The sequence below is a fragment of the Clavelina lepadiformis genome, chromosome 3 (assembly GCF_947623445.1).
Source record: "Clavelina lepadiformis chromosome 3, kaClaLepa1.1, whole genome shotgun sequence".
Taxonomy (NCBI): Eukaryota; Metazoa; Chordata; class Ascidiacea; order Aplousobranchia; family Clavelinidae; genus Clavelina; species Clavelina lepadiformis.
This window is the reverse complement of record NC_135242.1, coordinates 1,148,795-1,165,859: the sequence shown is the minus strand read 5'-3', so window position 1 is coordinate 1,165,859 and position 17,065 is coordinate 1,148,795. Positions and strand designations below refer to the sequence as shown.

General features: G+C 36.9%; 4 protein-coding genes across 4 annotated transcripts in view; 3 read left to right on the top strand and 1 right to left on the bottom strand.

Annotated features, from left to right (window-relative positions):
* LOC143450414 (ferroptosis suppressor protein 1-like) overlaps positions 1-17,065 on the bottom strand; it is a 40,741-nt gene that overhangs the window by 21,853 nt on the left and 1,823 nt on the right. The gene's annotated exons all lie outside the window — the stretch shown is intronic.
* Positions 417-2,770, top strand: LOC143450593 (lysoplasmalogenase TMEM86A-like). The gene is made up of 6 exons (XM_076951199.1): positions 417-684; positions 808-927; positions 1,136-1,307; positions 1,408-1,519; positions 1,639-1,769; positions 1,996-2,770. The coding sequence occupies exons 1-6, from the start codon at positions 661-663 to the stop codon at positions 2,205-2,207; spliced, it is 771 nt and encodes a 256-aa protein (XP_076807314.1). The 5' UTR covers positions 417-660; the 3' UTR covers positions 2,208-2,770.
* Positions 3,749-12,047, top strand: LOC143449702 (E3 ubiquitin-protein ligase RNF10-like). Its single transcript, XM_076950010.1, has 13 exons — positions 3,749-5,260; positions 5,535-5,683; positions 5,922-6,091; positions 6,261-6,351; positions 6,598-6,782; positions 6,936-7,095; positions 7,199-7,306; positions 7,753-7,879; positions 8,085-8,246; positions 8,541-8,671; positions 9,586-9,805; positions 10,159-10,361; positions 11,400-12,047. Exons 1-13 carry the CDS (start codon positions 5,167-5,169, stop codon positions 11,652-11,654), a joined length of 2,055 nt encoding a protein of 684 aa, XP_076806125.1. The 5' UTR covers positions 3,749-5,166; the 3' UTR covers positions 11,655-12,047.
* LOC143450837 (ficolin-2-like) lies at positions 14,578-16,120 on the top strand. Its single transcript, XM_076951560.1, has 5 exons — positions 14,578-14,869; positions 14,964-15,060; positions 15,369-15,465; positions 15,550-15,696; positions 15,860-16,120. Exons 1-5 carry the CDS (start codon positions 14,648-14,650, stop codon positions 16,044-16,046), a joined length of 750 nt encoding a protein of 249 aa, XP_076807675.1. The 5' UTR covers positions 14,578-14,647; the 3' UTR covers positions 16,047-16,120.

Genomic DNA, 17,065 nt, shown 5'->3' with positions numbered 1-17,065 from the left:
GGTTTTGCAAAACAAACACTTTTGAACTAGCCTTTCATCCTAAGGCGGTAGTTTGTGGTTATAAAACTTAATCGACCGTTTTCTTCTTGCTTTTAAGTGTCAGCTGAACTCAGCGTCGAGTTTTCACTTACCAATATTTTTCTAAGGCGCTTAACAATCGCTCAGCTAAAGTCTATTTTACTTGGGCTTTAAGTACTGTGAGGTTCTGCCTAAACGGAAATGATCTCATACGGTGCAGAATAGATTGAAGATCGACGAGTAGTTCTGCGAATAGAAAGCAACAAAATGGTGTATCGTAGTTTGTTTGAAGAGTAATTAGAAGGCAAAGTGATTTCAAACAAATGCAAATTCATGACTAACAGGCAACAATATAATTAGTATTTACAACGGACAATTCGTTTTAGCTCTGTATTTACACGATTACCAAAATCAAATATGACTGCATCACATCCGACATTAATTCACGTCACGATTTGCTAACATTTTTGGACAAACCCAAGCTACTCACTGTTATTGCGTTGTTATATGTGACAGTAGGCAAGAATATAAAAGACTGTACACAACAGCCTGCAACTGACTGCATCAAGGGATTGACCGCTTTTGAATTACTGTATGTAATAAGCAGAGAATCAATTGCAGTTAAACCTACTTATAAAAGCCATGACGGAAGTAAAATCACGGAAGGTGAGCAAGAGCCTATTTCGTTTTGAACTGATAGTTGTTGACCTGAAATTTCTTCTTTTTGAACTGATGTTCGTTTACCTTGAAACAAAAAGTTCATTTTTTCCTTGTTGTGTGTTGGTTTAGGATCCTGCTGAGAAAATCAGACAGCTGCGAAGATTTCTTCCGGCTGTGTTGGTTTACTTTGTCGTCACGAGCTTCACTATTATACCTGAAACGAAGTTATGGGTTGTACTTATCAGTAAGGTTCGTTCATTTTGTTGACCTCTTGGCAATCTAGTGTGGCACCACCTCAGTAATGGTACAGTACTGTAGGCGTATGTTAACATTATATCAGCAATGAGTTTCGTCCTATATTGCAACTTGAAAATTTCTCTACAAAGGTCCTTTGAGTAATATTGAACACAATTTTGTTGCATCGTTGCATGTAAATCCGCTAATGTCACTTGTACAGATTTTTCCTATCGTTATTCTGATGGGGTTTGTGCTGCGCCAGGAGGGAACCAATTTATTCAAACTTGCCGGGAACACTTTCTCCAGGAGAGTCTTTCTTGGCCTGATTTTTTCCATGATTGGTGACGCGAGCTTAGTTTACCAAAACAAATCCGATCTTTATTTCATTGGAGGTAACACAGAGTTATTTAGAGTAATGATTTCATAATAAAAGGTTATTACCACTTCAAGTTAAAATACCAGCAGCAAGTTCACTGTTATTACATTGCACAGGAATCATAGCATTTGGTATCGGCCACCTCATGTATATCTTGGCGTTTGGTTGGCGGCCCTTTGCTCCTGTGCTCATGTTCAAGCTGATTATTGTTGCAACAAGCGTTTTTATGTGAGTGACGTGTGTTTGCAAACGCGCTTTGTCATAGTAGTAGCCATACAAGGAAAAGTTTTGTTTTATTTTTAATACAAATTTACGTCTCGAATTCAACAAAGTTTCGATATTTAAAGATTGCTCTGGGTCGGAGGTCTGAAAGATGAAGCCATCCATCTTAAAATCGGGGTCGGAGTTTACGCAGCTCTCAACGGCGCCATGAACTGGCGGTCGTGGGCACGACTAAGTATTCAAGATTTCAAGGAAGGTAAAAGACTTGACTGTGCTTTGGCAGAAACGTATCATCTTTTACAATTTTACTTGTTGTGCTGAGCTTGTACTGTATTTGTATAAGGACTACATTGGTGCATAAGTTATTCGCAGAGTGAATTAATGGAGCCAAACTTGTTCATTTTATTTCTACTGCGCTGTGCAAACTCGAGCGCAACTTACAGATCAAATTAATTTGTGACTGGTTTGAATTTTGTGCACAGATCGCTGGTACGAATTCCTGGGCTGCATCGGGGCTTTTTTTTTCTTGGTGTCGGACACGCTATTGGCTGCCAACAAATTTGTTTACAATGGAAAGATGCCATACGAAAATCTGCTTATCATGTCCACGTACTATGTTGCACAGCTGGGGATTACCCTAACTGTCGTCGATGGACCTGACACGTATGGTGACGACAAAGAACACGATGAGTGACGTTTCACGGGTTAAAGTTCAACGACCAGCTTAAATAACGAACAAGTGTATTTCAAAATGTATGCAGATTAAGAAAATTCCCGTTTGCTCTTCCCATTCATAAGTTTAACCTTTCTGTGTTTCACATAGTTACTGTGCGTTGGCCTGGCTGTTTGTGTAGATGCGTTATTCAATAAGCGTCAAGGTTTATTGGTGTATATTGTATAAGATCAGACGTAAGTTCCACGAATTTATAAACGGAACAAAGTGTTAAATATCTTCAGCGGAAAACGTGAAAAGCGCAAGAAGAAGAGCTGTTATTACTCAAGGTTCGTCATGGATCAGAATAAACTAAAATTGTCACACAGTTGTGCGATGACGGAGCTGGGAAGACGGACATTTGTAAGGTTTCGGAGAAGAACAAAAACGAAGCAATAAAAAGCAGATTTATTACAGTGGAAAAGAAAACCTTTTTTGTTCCTATGCTGGCTGAAATGCTTACTTGACCACTACGGTTCGATTATAGAGCTTGAGAATTCAGCGGTTTCTACCTTTTTGTTTATTAAATACGCCGACAACTCTGAGGTTGTTGTATTGATATTTTCAACAACCTGCTTGTAAAACTCAGCACATCATGTTAATAAGCTGCTTATATGCATGCTAAATAGTTTGCCAGGTTTAGTTTCGTTTCTATCAGCTACTGTAATACTTTCTATTTTTCGTGCGTTATGCTTTAAGTTACAACCTACCAAATTTCTACTAAAAAATCTTGGCATAGAAACCGACTTACAGATGTTTTAAAAATCATGTGACCCCCAACCTTGCATAGGGGGCTGGCCCAGCTGGCTTAAAAAGCTCTGGTAAAATTGCTGGTCGTAGGCCTATAAGGAATGTTTTGTCAACAAAAAATTCATGAAACGCATCTTTCCTGAAAAAGTAGAAAAGTAAATCAGGCTGTAGCATTGAAACATTTATTTAACTTGATAATTTCAAGCAAAGCATAAGCATGAGAGAGTGCGTGTATTTGCTTATCGGTGAATCAAATGAGTGGTTGCGGCACAAACCACGTTGGTACGCCGAGGGTAAGGCCATGCGTTGAGCTAAAGACTATCAAAATGCGGGTACTATATTTTCATAAATATGTGCTATAAATGCCATAAATATAGTATAAACACATACAAACATAAACCAGTGCTTATATCATATCTATACTCTGTGAACTCCAATCACATTTCACTTCCTATCGATTAGCACTGTATTAAAATTATTACATTATTTGACAGAAACGAATTGCTGATTAAGAATAGATTAAAGTTAGCCTATAAAGTTTTCACTCGAACCTTCCTTGTTAGTTGTATACTTTTAACTAATGCCTTAAAACAACAATAAATACATTGGAAGTACAATTATTTGTTTATAAGATATTTATAATTTTTTGTTATCAAAATTTAACCCCGATTAGTGACGTAATTAATCGGCAACAAGGGTGGTCACGTCGCAGGATGCAACTTGTTGAAGGATGAGTGGGACAATGTGAAGTGTGGCAGTGTGTCGCCGCTTTAATTGTTAAGTCTAGGCTTTTTTCTGATTTTTAATTGTAACATCGGTTTACTTCCTTGCTAAACAAATCGGTTAGGGCAGCCTACCATTGATCGGCGAAACTTTGACTGGCCTAGCCTAGGCTACCGGCACTGCAAAGTTTTTCGATTTGGACTTTTTACGAGTATTCGCTCAAATCAGGAAATTCACTCAATCTGTCAATGCAACAGTAGCAGCTTTGCATATAAACTTGTATACACAGTGCACTTGTATATTAGACCCGGCTATCATACGATACAAAAGTACAAATCAAGTTTATAAAATGTAGGCTAACTCGAACCATTTGCGGTTGTGAAAAGTATTGTAAATTTCCAGCTTTTTGTTAGAATTGACCTAGTGCCGGATTTTCAAATTTAATTCAATATGGCAGACAGCAGTGTAAAAAGGTGCATACAGGTTGTCTCAAAATTGATAAGACCTTATGATAAATAGACAACAAACGCTAAAAATGTTTACATTTCCATAAAAGTGATACAGTAGCAATTTCAATCAGACCAGACAAGTGAAGAGACCGCTCAAGTTTATGCTGATTAATCAATCTGGAATGCATTTTTCAAGCCACTTCAACGACACACTGACAGTATGTGGAGTGACCCCATCTTGTTGAAACCATTGCACACGTTTGATCCGCTTCACGACTTGCACCAACTGCCTGCCAAAACTAAACATTTCCGACCTAGTTTAACTTATTCTTAGTCCACCTATTTTAGTGTGATTACTGATATCTATCTTTATCCTATCGTTTGCTTTGAGCAATGCAAGATGTTGGGGAAATGGTCCAGTTATCTTAAAAATGCTGTCGGCATGATTTACACACTGCTGTAGGCCACTCTTATACGCACATGATATATGATTTCTGTGTGGTGGCCATGTTGCAAAACATGAAACTTACAAAAGAGCAGAGCTGGATTTAGGGGTCAAGCGTTTCTGTGTGTTTTTCAGAAAAGAAAACTTTTCTGAAAAAAAGCAACCTTTCTCAAAAACACTAAACTTAGTTTGGAACATACAGTTATTTATATCGATTAATTATATCTAGGCTTAACTTTGGACACTTTTTCTTCAGTTATCTGACCAACTCAATTTGTATTTTTTAGGTGGTGAAACTCAGTTTCTCCATCTACGCTCTTCAAAGAGTGATTATTCGTTACAACTAGGCAAGCCCTTCCCGGTGTGGGAGTGTTTCTGTACGTGAAGGTTATCCTTCACATAGACATCTTAATATCCTCTAATCTTTCATCTCAAATCAACAACTGTTTCAAGCCAAGAATTTTATTTTTTCTTATTGTTGTTTGCAAACATGGCTTTCTAACTTTGGTCAACATGTTCGTCGAAGTCAATCAACTATCTTTGGTCCACGAGGCCGTCAATATCTTGTTTGTTAATGTCCAGTTCTCCGACAATGTCTTCAAGATCAACCGTTACTCCAGTCAACAAGTGCTCAAGCACTGAAAATGTTCATTCCAAATCAAAAGATGGTATTTCAAACTATTGATAAGAGTTGGCAATAAGCTTGCTTGTTATTATGTGTAGTCTTTATACAGTTGGTTTTTCTGTTGTTTTGATTTTTATTCATTCAAAACCATTAGATCGCACCTATAGCACATTGCATTTATTGCAGAAACTGATCTTATTGCACTTACAATTTTCAAAGACAAAAATTGCCACGAGCAGGCCTTAACTAAATTAGTGGCAACTCGCAAGCCAAAAGGTAGAAATGTCTTCATTACTGGCAAGGTTTTTGTTATTTAGACCGTGCACGTAATTATGGAAATGGAGGAAAGTTTAAGCAAAGACACGATAATGGAAGTTCTTCCAAACAGTTCAACAACGGAAGAAATCAACTCAGTTACTACAAACAGCCAAAATCCCGGAATACTTGGGCAGGCAAGAGAGCCCAGGTATTATCATAGTGGTGCCGAAATATTTTCTACATTTCACGTTTGTTGAAAGTTTTTTTTTTTGCAGTCCAATTTTTCTTCTTTTATGATGCGCCATTCTGTTTATCTGTTGTCTGTTTAAAATTATATCACGTAATGTTTTTAAAAACGAAGCTGTGCCAAGGCTCATTTTCGATAAATTTACTCGCTTTCGACTGATAAGCTGTTGCACTCCTAATTTGTGGCGATACAATTTCAGGTGACAAAGGAACAAAGAGAGGAGATGGGAGGAAAGAAATGTAACCTAAACCATCTCCTCAAGTTTACTTTCGATGACGAAGAAGCTCCGCAAGCTCCTTCCAGGATCTACTCGAAGTCTTATGGTGGAGGAAGCTCATTTTTTAACAAGGAGAAGTTCATTCAAGCAAAGTAAATAACTATTTGCTTTGAGTTTATGGCAAGTTGTTTTGATCATTGCTTCTAATTGTAATGTATTGAATATGTTAGAAATATGCAATTTGCAGTATACAAAAATAAGACCCCTGCAAATGAGGTTTATTTTGCATCGTTCGAATCATTTTTTTTCGAATTTGTTCAGTTGCCAGTTGGTTTTGAAAGAAGGTGGAGATTACAGCGTTTATTCTGCTGATCCTGATGCTGTGATTGTGTGGGAAAATATTGAGAAAGTGGTGAGTTTGCATTAATATGTTTTCTGGCACTACGTGCCTTTCTGGCCTTTCGACATAAATTTTTTATGATTATGATGTCGACAAGTCTTTCAGTTGCCATTGTTAAACATGAACAATTTCCAATATTTATTCAACTTAATCGTCTCGCCCGGGTTGCCCCAAATAATTTCTTCCTGTGTTTATTTTACATGTCAACAGCTCCAACATAGTTTTTATGCGAGTGAAAACTTTTTTACCTGTTTTAAGAACATGTGGAGCCGTGAAAGCCCGTCGTGTCCTATTTGTCTATTTCCACCGTATGCTGCCCGTATCACCAAATGTGGCCACATGTTTTGTTGGCCGTGCATACTCCACTATCTGGCCCTGGATGACAAGTCGTGGAGAAAGTGCCCGATATGTCATGAAGCTGTGAAGAAGGAGCATTTGAAAAGGTTGACAAAGCTTATTTTTAACATTTTCCAGCGAAACTATCTGTTGAACAAATAAATGAACAACCTTGACATATAAGTGTCCAAACAGAAAGAGACCAGATGCATGATTGTGCTTGTGCAACAAATTCTTCAAAATGAAATTTATCATTGCAGCGTTAGTGTGTACGAAGACAAGAGTTACGACGTTCAAAGTGTGATAACGATGAAGCTCATGAAAAGATTTCGAGGATCCATCTTATCTCTTCCGGGTCGTGCAGAAGAGAGCAGCCACGAGGAAGCCAGCTATATGCTTGACGATGAACTAACCGCTTGGGTTTGTGCAACATGTGATGAGATTCTTATGTTCGATATCGTGCTCTTTGGTGAACCTTACTTGCCTGTTTTTTCAATACTCATTACAATTTATGCTTTCGCAGGACCAGCGCAGGATGAAGTACCTCGTTACTACTTCAAGTCAAGTTCTAACGGACATTGTCAAAAAAGATAAGGAACAACTTGAATTTAAACTTGCTGTTGAAACAGATGTAAGTTGGTACTTGTATAGACAGTGCACCAAATCTATTCTAAAAGAAGTGACACCTACTGTTTTTATAACGAACGGCTACTATGTTTTTCCATAGTGAAGTTATTTCACCAGTGCAGTATGTTTATTACATGGTTTGCTAATATGGCAAGCCAGTCACAGTTTCACTTTGAAAACGTTCCACAAAGAAGTGCTGTTTGAGATAGTACATAGACCTGTGGGGCAATTATAGCTTGGTAGTTTTTAACAGTTAACGCACCTTTTAATCAGGGGATTCTGCTACTATTTTTTTAAATAACTTTTTGCGACTATTGATCAATATGATATAAATACGATATTCTTTGTAGATATGATGAAGCTTGATCTTAGATGGTGTTAAGAAAGTCATTGGAATTTCTATAACACTGTTTTTTTATTATGTTATTCATATTTGTATTGTTTTTAAAGCAATTGGAGAGAACCTTTATAGAATCTGCACTAGAGATGTGCTCAGCGAAGGAGAATGCTTTACTTCAAAACTTACAGCAGTCGCATGAAAAATGTAAAGTTGAGAATGATGAGAGATGTCAAGATGGTGAGTCACCTACTTCACATATGACAATTTTGTGTTATGATTGCCATAGCTGCTCTATTTAACATATATATATAAGCTTTATTTTCTTATTGTGGCACAATATTCAATACTTGTGAACTAGCGGTTATGACATCATAGACGTTAAATCATTCAGCCACAAATTAAGTTTTTGTTGTTTAAGTTTTATTTTCTTTCGGCTCCATAGAAACCGCTGAAGATGTAAAGGCTTCTAGTTGCAGTGATGATGTCATCAATGATGTCACATATGCTGGTGCCAGCCAGCGCACCGATGAAGTTGTGAAAGAACATAATAAATCTTTAGACACTGCAACCAACAACACCCACATTTATTACTTCTACCAGGCAGGTTGCTTGTTTACTCAGTTTCCATCAAGTAGTAAGATTTGTGTTTAAGAATTGATTTTTTATGAACTAGTCTTTGTAAATTATGCCTGGAAAAAACGAGAAATTTGTTTGATGATGTTTTGAACTTACAAATCTAAGTTTAAGTTGCTTGGCTGATCTAGCGTATGACTGAGCTGTACTGGCACATTGCGTTCATTCCATATTATACTGTATATGCCATGAATACAGCAGGTTGGTTGCAGTCATGGCACATTGAGATAAAATTGTGATCACCCCATACATTACTGGCAGGCAGCAGATGGTCAACACATATATCTTCACCCGATTAACATTAGATGTCTGCTTCAACAATACGGAAGCTTCAAGAACTGTCCGAGTGAATTGTCCGTCAAAATCATGGAACTGGATCGTTACACCATGAACGAGGTATTATTTTGTCATAATAACCTACTGTATATGCAATAACCTACTGTATGTTGTTGTGTTACATGTTAATGATGCTCAAGTGAAGTCATAATCACAAATGTCTTGTAATAAGCATCCTGCCCTTATGCCATCGGTATCAGTCATATTGAAATATTGAATCAAACTGTCTTAGTAAAAACTCACGAAACTGTTGTTGTTAGTATTATGATGTAACAATCGTGACTTATAACAACCTGTTTCCTGTTAAGTCACATTATGTCATGTGATTTGCTGCATGATTGGGTTTTTAAGCATTTTGTCGTGGTTTTTATGATGTCATAGTGTTTATGTTCTGTCAGTGTGAGATCAACTCTTCCATGCGATGGAATGTGGTTCTGCTTTTCATTGGGTTATAGTGGAAATAATTTAAATACAACCTGTGCTGTGCAGCCAACTTCTAGACCACATTTTTAACATGTACTTTAAAAACTACTTTTCTGAATCCACATATCTTGTGTCCACCCGCTCATGCTTTGCTTGTTTATTAATCATGTGCTTTAGCACTGTGTGCTGATCATGGTCTCGTAATAAACCAGTTTGCTTGGTTGAGATCAAGGTTTATTTCATACCAACCGGGGTTTTAGTGAACCGCTGCTTAGATCAGCAAAACCAATGTGCTTTGAAATTTGCCTTAGACATTCAGATTCCAAACCAAAATCTTGATTTGTTGTATGTATTTCACATTTTTAAAAACATCAACATTTTGTTGTTTTTAGGCTAACACTTCTCAGGCATGTGGACAAATTGTATAATATTGGAAATTGATAACCTAATAATGACTTAGTGCGATAACTTATCAATTTTATCGATGGTGTAATCCACAAACTTCTATTTGCCCATTCTTTTATAACGAAGTTGACTTTTTCGTGTTTTAGGTTTTGCGGAAACGTCATCGCTACCTCTCACATCTTCCACTCTCGCTCGAGTTTTGCATCGCAGAAGTTGACCTTCGACCCCCCGTGGTTTCCATAGCAACTCTTAATGTTTTTCGAGAAGAGCTGGAGCATCGCGCTTCGAAGCGTCGGAGGAAAGCGAGAGACGAGAAGAAGATTTTGAGGAAGATGCAGAACGAAGCGATGAGGAAACAAGGAAAATGTAGGAAGTTGCTCCGAGATAACTTGTGTGTCAGATTGTTGCAAAATATAAATTTTTTTTTATTGCGGCGACTTCACTATTTTTTGGGGTGGTTTCATACATTACAAATATTTATCTTTTTATGTCGAATAATGCTTCAGTTTCATGGTGTTTGAAAAAATGAAATTCTGTGTTAGTTGACGAATAGAAAATATTTTTGAGGAAACTGTTAGTTTTCTAAATACAATTTTGTTAATTAAGAACAAATGCAAGATTTTTCTTGGTCGAACAGAACCCAATCAAGGGTGGTTAGGAGTTGTTTATTTCTCTCATGTTGGATCAATGTCCATGATCTTATGTCATGATTTTTTCAGACCCTGCTGCTCGCATTTCTCTCGAGAGTCAACAACAATTTCCGCAAATTCAACGACAAAACTCATCTGGCTCGTTTTCTGTCCTGTTGCCCTCTCCTGGTACAACACCATGCGATGATGAATCTATTATGATGTCATCATCACCACCTATGACATCATCAGAGAGCAGTCATGGTACAGAGCCTGGTCCTTCATTTGCGCAGGTATCGATCGATTCATGAGATGAGGTTTTTATCTTTTACAATTTTGTTTGGACTAAGATTTGCTTTCATGCAATTCTCACCTCTTAATCTTGTAACACGTTGGGAAATTACATGTTGCCCGGTTGTTAAATTGTTGCTTTGTGGCAGCTGTGAGTCTGCAAAGCTATGATTTTGCAGAAATATATTTCAACCTTTCAGTGTTATTTTGTAACTGAGTATAACCTCTGTATTTGGAGCAAATACTGGAATCCAAGGTTGCAACACAGTAAATGCAGGAATGCGGCCAGATATGCTGTATAAAGTGTATATCATTGGAATAGCAAAGTTCTTTAATCTTTGGGCAAAACATCATGGATTTGAACTTATTTCAGCAACATGTAGTTTTAATCCTAATTTGGCAACATTCGTTTATTGGTTTCAGGATGGTGCCTGTATATTTGTTGTAGTCGCATCACATGTTTCAAAAACATTTGATATTTCAGGTTTTGACTTTTACTTGAATGTTTTTTAAAAACTTTTATTGACATTTCTTTGTCAAAGTTAAAATTATAATAGTGAACCATGTTTCATTTTACTGTAAAGCAAAATTTACAACTTTCTTAATAGGCTATTTGCAGCAGAAGTGAGTTTTTGTCATTGTTATTACAAATAAGTTGACAATTAGTCTGTTTTGTTTTTACACCAAATACCAATTTTTATGGCTGTGCATAAAATGGAAAAGATCTGTTTTCAATTTTTTACCCCTCCCATGTCTTGAGTTTGAACGCATTCTACATCTACCACCATAGAATATCGTGATGCTGTATTTCTAAATAACAAGTTTTTATATTGACAACTATAATAGACAACCAATGAAATGTTTAACTTACGTAGGAGTCTGTTCCTTAGAGTTATACAGCTTCACAAATTTTGCCTTTTCAATTTTTTTCAAACAATTTTCTTGTTTGCATCGTTCTTACAAAAGTTCTCGTGTCGAATTGAGGTGTGCACGGCTTCTTTTACTTAAATTTGCTAAACTTATTTGATTTAATTGAACAGATGCTGAAATCGCCAAGATCTATCGACGTACCTGCGTGGCCTCGTCAGACTTTTGTGCCCAGACCATCTGAACCATCATTGGTGGAGGAGACAACTGAGGAGGGCTACATCCCCCCACCTAATTACCAGTCGGCGTTCGGGGAAGCTCTCAGTTCAGCTCTTGATAATCTAGCACCTCCAAGTGGACGCAAATCGAAAAAAGGCAAGAAGTCGAAAGTGCTACTTTTCAGCACAAGTGGGCAGCAACATCAATGATTCGTCTGTGTTTGGTCGTGAAAATTATCACTCTTGTTGTTCGTTTGTTATTCGAATGACAGAAAAAGAAAGTTATGATTTAAATCATTTGCATCACTTTGTCAAGAAATAGATGCCACCACTCCATGAAAGCTATAGCTGAGTGTATGTGCTTATAAATGTACTTGCGAAATAAGTCTAATGTGATATTTTAGATGTATTATATTGCTTCTGTATTGGATTTTATTCTTGATTGTTATTTGTGTTGCCTGAACTACTTTTGTAAAAACAAGGGAATTTGTTCATCATCACCAGGTAGTAGTATTTTGGTGGTTGATCAAATTGACTCTGATGTTGATATTTTGTCAAATGTGATGGAGCATTGTGTCAATAAATCGCAAATCTGAAAGTTTACTTTTTGTGAAGTGAAGTTGGAGATGTTGCCATTGGTTTTCCATAGAAATACCATTTTTTTGTGAAATTATGAGTTTTTTCAAATCGCTTTAAACTTTTATTTGCGCATTTCAAAGCTATGAAATAACCCAGATGAACTCGTCCAGAATTTTTCGCACAAATATGAAATAATTTCTCATACCTTATTGTAATTATGAAGTCGATCAATCATTTTATTTTTTTCGTCAAAAGAGCGGTAGGGAAGAAACAATCCAGCCAGTTGCTGTGTCCTTTGGCCGGGTCATTTACAAGCAAGCAAGAGCTTGCGCCGCTATAGAAAGTGTAAAAGGCTTCTTAATCATCTCAAGTTTACTTGACTAAATTTTTGCAAACCTATTCATCAAAGCAAAGCAATGTAATGATTTCTGTAATTCTTACACTCATGCCTTATGTTGGACTGCCCGACTCTGATGATGGCCTTTGCTTTTATTTGGCTAAAACCGTTTTTTAATTTAGTAAGTTCTGGCAAAAAGATTTAAATGTCTTTGGTTCTGACAATTGTAACTTTTGCTCTATTTTATCGTCTTTTAGCAAACTGAAGCATCTCCTGTGAACGCAAATAACCTATTTGCACGAACGGAGCATAAGGGCGGGTTCTCGCGCTAAAGCAAATATAGTCGCTTCATATTTTAACAAACACCTAAATTAGGAAAATCCAATATTTATGTAATTTTTGTTTTCACTTGGCAATTTATCTTCTGTTCATATCATTTAACTTTCCGACCTATGGTGTGATACATATCTGAACAACAGGATGCTTGACCTACATAAGGTGAAATAGTTACTACCCATCATCACAAGAAAACATTGTCAAACGGAACGAGAAAACTTGGCCAGTCCCAAAGGGTTTGAAATGTGCGAGATCTTACAAGTGGGCTGTTATAACCACGGAAGGTTAGTCAAGGCGCCAATTTCAACAACATTTAAGTTTAAAAAAGAAAAACTAAATAAAAAACGCTAAGTTTTTTCCAAACTTCTGAAATTCTTTCGCACTGTGTTTGCAGGACGTTGATTTTTAAACTGGCTTGTCCTGGTGAAACCAGATTACGTACAGAATTGGGCTAACATTCTAGAAATAGATGTGACTAGAAAATCTTTTTTAAGACAAAATGAAACTACTGCAGGCGCGTTTGTACGATTTTTTGTTGCAATCTAAGCCTATACAGTCCGAATATAAACCAAAAATATTATCACAACTGTAAATGATAAAATGTAGTGGTTTAAGCCCTATTTGCTTAACCTATGCCAGAGGCTTCCATTCCCCTTCACAACCCATACTAACAAACACCCAAGACAACTTGTCTCAGTAGAAAAGGAGCAGTAACCTGACTATCGGCTAGCGTTGTTGGCCGAGTTAGAATATCTAACACTTGGTCGTTCATTTCTTCTCGGGACTGAGTTCTGGGCAGTTCTTTTCCGGCAAAACAGGAGTTGTGATGGGTCTAAATACGGTTGACTGCCGAGTACAAAAGAGTTGTTTGTTTGTGTTTTTTATAGCTATTGGTTTGATAGTTGAGTGCAAGCTTCACCGCTCACACAACTATTATGAAGACGTTGTCTGAACTTTAAATTTTTATTCTCAATATTCAATATGCCAGTGTTCAATATTCAACATTCTAACCGCCCTAGCACTCGTTTGCTGCTGATACAAATGACATTTATGACGTCACCATCGGGACAGGTTTTGGCACTACACCAGTGAACAACACTACACACACATTTGCGATAAACAGTGTTTTGCGCAATAAGGTTTTATGACAAAGCAGTGGAACCAACAAACTGGGGTGTTACGTAATCTTCGTAAATAAGATTCTTCAGCAAAACATCTCATTTCTTCATACAGAGAAAATTCAAAACTTTCTGTTTAAAATATACTTCATGGGGCAAATGTTAGGAGCAACGTCATTACAAGAAAATAGTTGTTTTCGTTTGTGAAATTACACCATTACCATGTCCTGCTAATATTGATAGTAGGATTCATCATCATTTTAATATGTTACTCTTTCAATAAATGTCATCTCCTGTAATTTCTTCGATTTCTCTTTTTGATTGATTGTTGTATGCATGAAATTTGCTGTGGCAAATTAATCCGGAAAGTTTAAGAACGTATTATGACAGCGACCGAACATACATTACACCAACAACAAAGTGACGGCACATGGCTGGTAAAGTATTAAAGTAAACACCACCAATGCCTATAAGTTAAGTAATTTAAACCTAATATTGATTTTTCTTTTAACGAAACAAATATTTGAGTTGTTTTTATGTTACATCACAAAAGCACCCAAAGGTAGCTCGTGTTATTCATACTTATCACCATAAGGCATAAACTCATTGATAGAAGTTTGGGCCTTGGTTGTTATTCATCGACGGAAGTGAGATTGTGATGAAAATATTGTCTCAGTTGTGACGTAGCAACCAATAAAACTCGAAAATAACAAATCTTCCAAAATATTTACCAAAACTGAGAAGGTATAAAACAAGCTGCAAGCAAATCATTTGCTAAACCTGTTCACTTTATATTAGTTGGTGGCCTGTGAAGTCATTGATAGCAGTGAACGATGCAAGTTCTTTTTTTACTTACTTTTTTTCCCATTTTACTGGCACTCGTCAATGCACAAGAATGCCGCCAAGTCGCTCTCTGTGGCCAGGAATTGCGCAACTTCGATGAATATTTCAAGTTAAAAGACTTCTTGCTGCCTGCGTCTTGTTATACGTCCTCAGTGTACGGGAGACAAACTCTACGTTCTGGGGAGGAAGCGTTTTGTGACGAAGGATGGACGGTGAGTGGAAGATACAAGCGAATTATGTAAAAACAAACTTTCAGTAATAGTATAACAATGACAAAGTGTAGTTATAACACATTTCTTGACACAGGTTTTCCAACGAAGATTTAACGGAAGTGTCAATTTCCAAAGAAACTGGGCAGATTATAAATCCGGTTTCGGTTCAATGGATGGCGAATTTTGGTTGGGTAAGATTTTCATATTTTTACTGCTATCTTCCTGTCGAACAGAAGTATGCTGAATGAGACTGCAAGGTCGCCGAATTTTTACTTGTAACTGAAAGCAAAGTCGTCATTCATACGTCACAAATCATCTGGAACAGCTTCGCTTTAATTTAAGCAAATAGCTATTATACTTTTCACGCCGGGTGTTCGCGCATGTAAACTGACTATATTTGTTCAATAAAGTTTTCTTTACTTGATAAAACATCAGTAATTACGTAATAAACGACTTTCGACTTTTATGGCCTTCAACAGTAATGTGCGTTGCTGCACAGGTTTGGATAAAATCCACGCTATAACTCGTGGTAGAGGATGCAAGCTCCGAGTTGATCTTTGGGATTTCACCAATGACCACAGATTCGCAGAATACAGGTATCACACAACTGATGCTTAACTTTTTCCGTCGAGTTTTTAGTTTCCAAGCAGTGTTAACATATTTTTTCACGCAATTTTCAGCATGTTCTCAGTAGAAAATGAATCTGATCTATATCGACTCCATATTGGAGGATATTCAGGTACAGCAGGAGACAGCATGACCAGTGGTAGCAATAGTCACAACAATCAAAGATTTTCAACATATAATGTGGATAACGATAACAGCAAGTATAATATGTTCTATTAAAACAATCGTTTGAACTAAATTTAATTAAATTGTACAGTTCCTTGAATTTATACGTCTGTTCATTGTTCAACGGTTCATCTTAAATTAACATATATATGGTATAAAATATTTCCATAATTTACTGGCATTTTGTTGTCACAACAGTTCAAACTGCGCAACATATTACGGCAACGGTAGCGGAGGCTGGTGGTTTAACAACTGCTTTCATTCTTCGCTGAATGCTGATTGGGGCGATAACAAAGGGAGATATGCCGAAAATATTATTTGGAGTTCTTGGAAAGGATTCTACGAATCCCTCAAAGCTACCACCATGAAAGTTAAATGTGGCTAACTTTCGACAACTTTCGTTTCTTTTATACTCGTCTGTAGCTATTATAAAATAAAGACGCCAATTCGGTTACAAAATTTTGCTTGACGCACATTTGATTTCTAACAAGTTCTCAACAATCGTGATGACAAAAAGTTCAAACGAAAGTCGACAGATAATGGAATTGTAACTTTCTGGTAATGGCAAATTGACGATGGCAGGAATTACAAACGGGAATATTACGGCCGTAACGTGCATATCGCTTTCCATGCAGACCCCAGCACTTTGCAATCCAAGACACAACGTGGTTCGCAATACGCGTCAAAATAAACAGTCTATGTCAATGATTCTCAACGATTTTTTCACCTCTCTTACAAACCTCAGACACTGTCGACACCTGTTTTGAACACTAATTTTAAAGTAGCCTACAAATCGGAGCAAAAATTAGTGTTTCCTTTTTTCTTTTTAGTTGGAGACACCGGTTTATCCTGGTGTGTAATACTCTTTCAAAAAACAATCTCGGGCATGCTCTTGTAGTCTGGCTGGAGTTTACAACGTAAATTAGAAACGATTTACAAAAAACTGAAGATCCTTATTTTTTCCTCCCCAATTCTTCCCTTGAACAAATTTCCTCCCAGGAATTAAAAATTTCTCTCCTTAGGATGCCAAGTGGCTCCCGGTTGAGAACGAAATAAAACAGAAAAGTTATGGAGTGCTGTCAAGGTCACATTTCCATAATAATAAAAATTATAGACATTTACTGAACCGTTCGACTGCCATCTTCATAGTTTGAATGCAATGAAACTGTATATTTTCACCTCATCACAACTGATAGTTCTAAACAAAACAAAATAATTGAAAGTTTCCAGATTTAATTTCTGCAAATAGGTTATGTTATGTTTATGTTTTGCGCTGTTAACCACCCACCAATCATCAAAACGTGTAGATTTATAGTTCTAGTTGAGTCATTGTATACGATACGCTATCTTTAGGATATCCTTTCACCTACAGTCTTGTGTATAAATCATAGGCTATACCGTGAT

Excerpts from the sequence above, each read along its gene's own strand:
- LOC143450593 (XM_076951199.1), top strand. The coding sequence starts at position 661 with ATGACGGAAGTAAAATCACGGAAG. Across the intron at positions 685-807 it reads CGGAAGTAAAATCACGGAAG|GATCCTGCTGAGAAAATCAG; the intron begins GTGAGCAAGAGC and ends GTGTTGGTTTAG. Across the intron at positions 1,770-1,995 it reads TATTCAAGATTTCAAGGAAG|ATCGCTGGTACGAATTCCTG; the intron begins GTAAAAGACTTG and ends TTTTGTGCACAG.
- LOC143449702 (XM_076950010.1), top strand. The coding sequence starts at position 5,167 with ATGTCCAGTTCTCCGACAATGTCTTCAAGATCAACCGTTACTCCAGTC. Across the intron at positions 7,307-7,752 it reads AACTTGCTGTTGAAACAGAT|CAATTGGAGAGAACCTTTAT; the intron begins GTAAGTTGGTAC and ends TTGTTTTTAAAG. Across the intron at positions 9,806-10,158 it reads GATGAGGAAACAAGGAAAAT|ACCCTGCTGCTCGCATTTCT; the intron begins GTAGGAAGTTGC and ends TGATTTTTTCAG.
- LOC143450837 (XM_076951560.1), top strand. The coding sequence starts at position 14,648 with ATGCAAGTTCTTTTTTTACTTACTTTTTTTCCCATTTTACTGGCACTC. Across the intron at positions 14,870-14,963 it reads TTTGTGACGAAGGATGGACG|GTTTTCCAACGAAGATTTAA; the intron begins GTGAGTGGAAGA and ends TTCTTGACACAG. Across the intron at positions 15,466-15,549 it reads CACAGATTCGCAGAATACAG|CATGTTCTCAGTAGAAAATG; the intron begins GTATCACACAAC and ends CGCAATTTTCAG.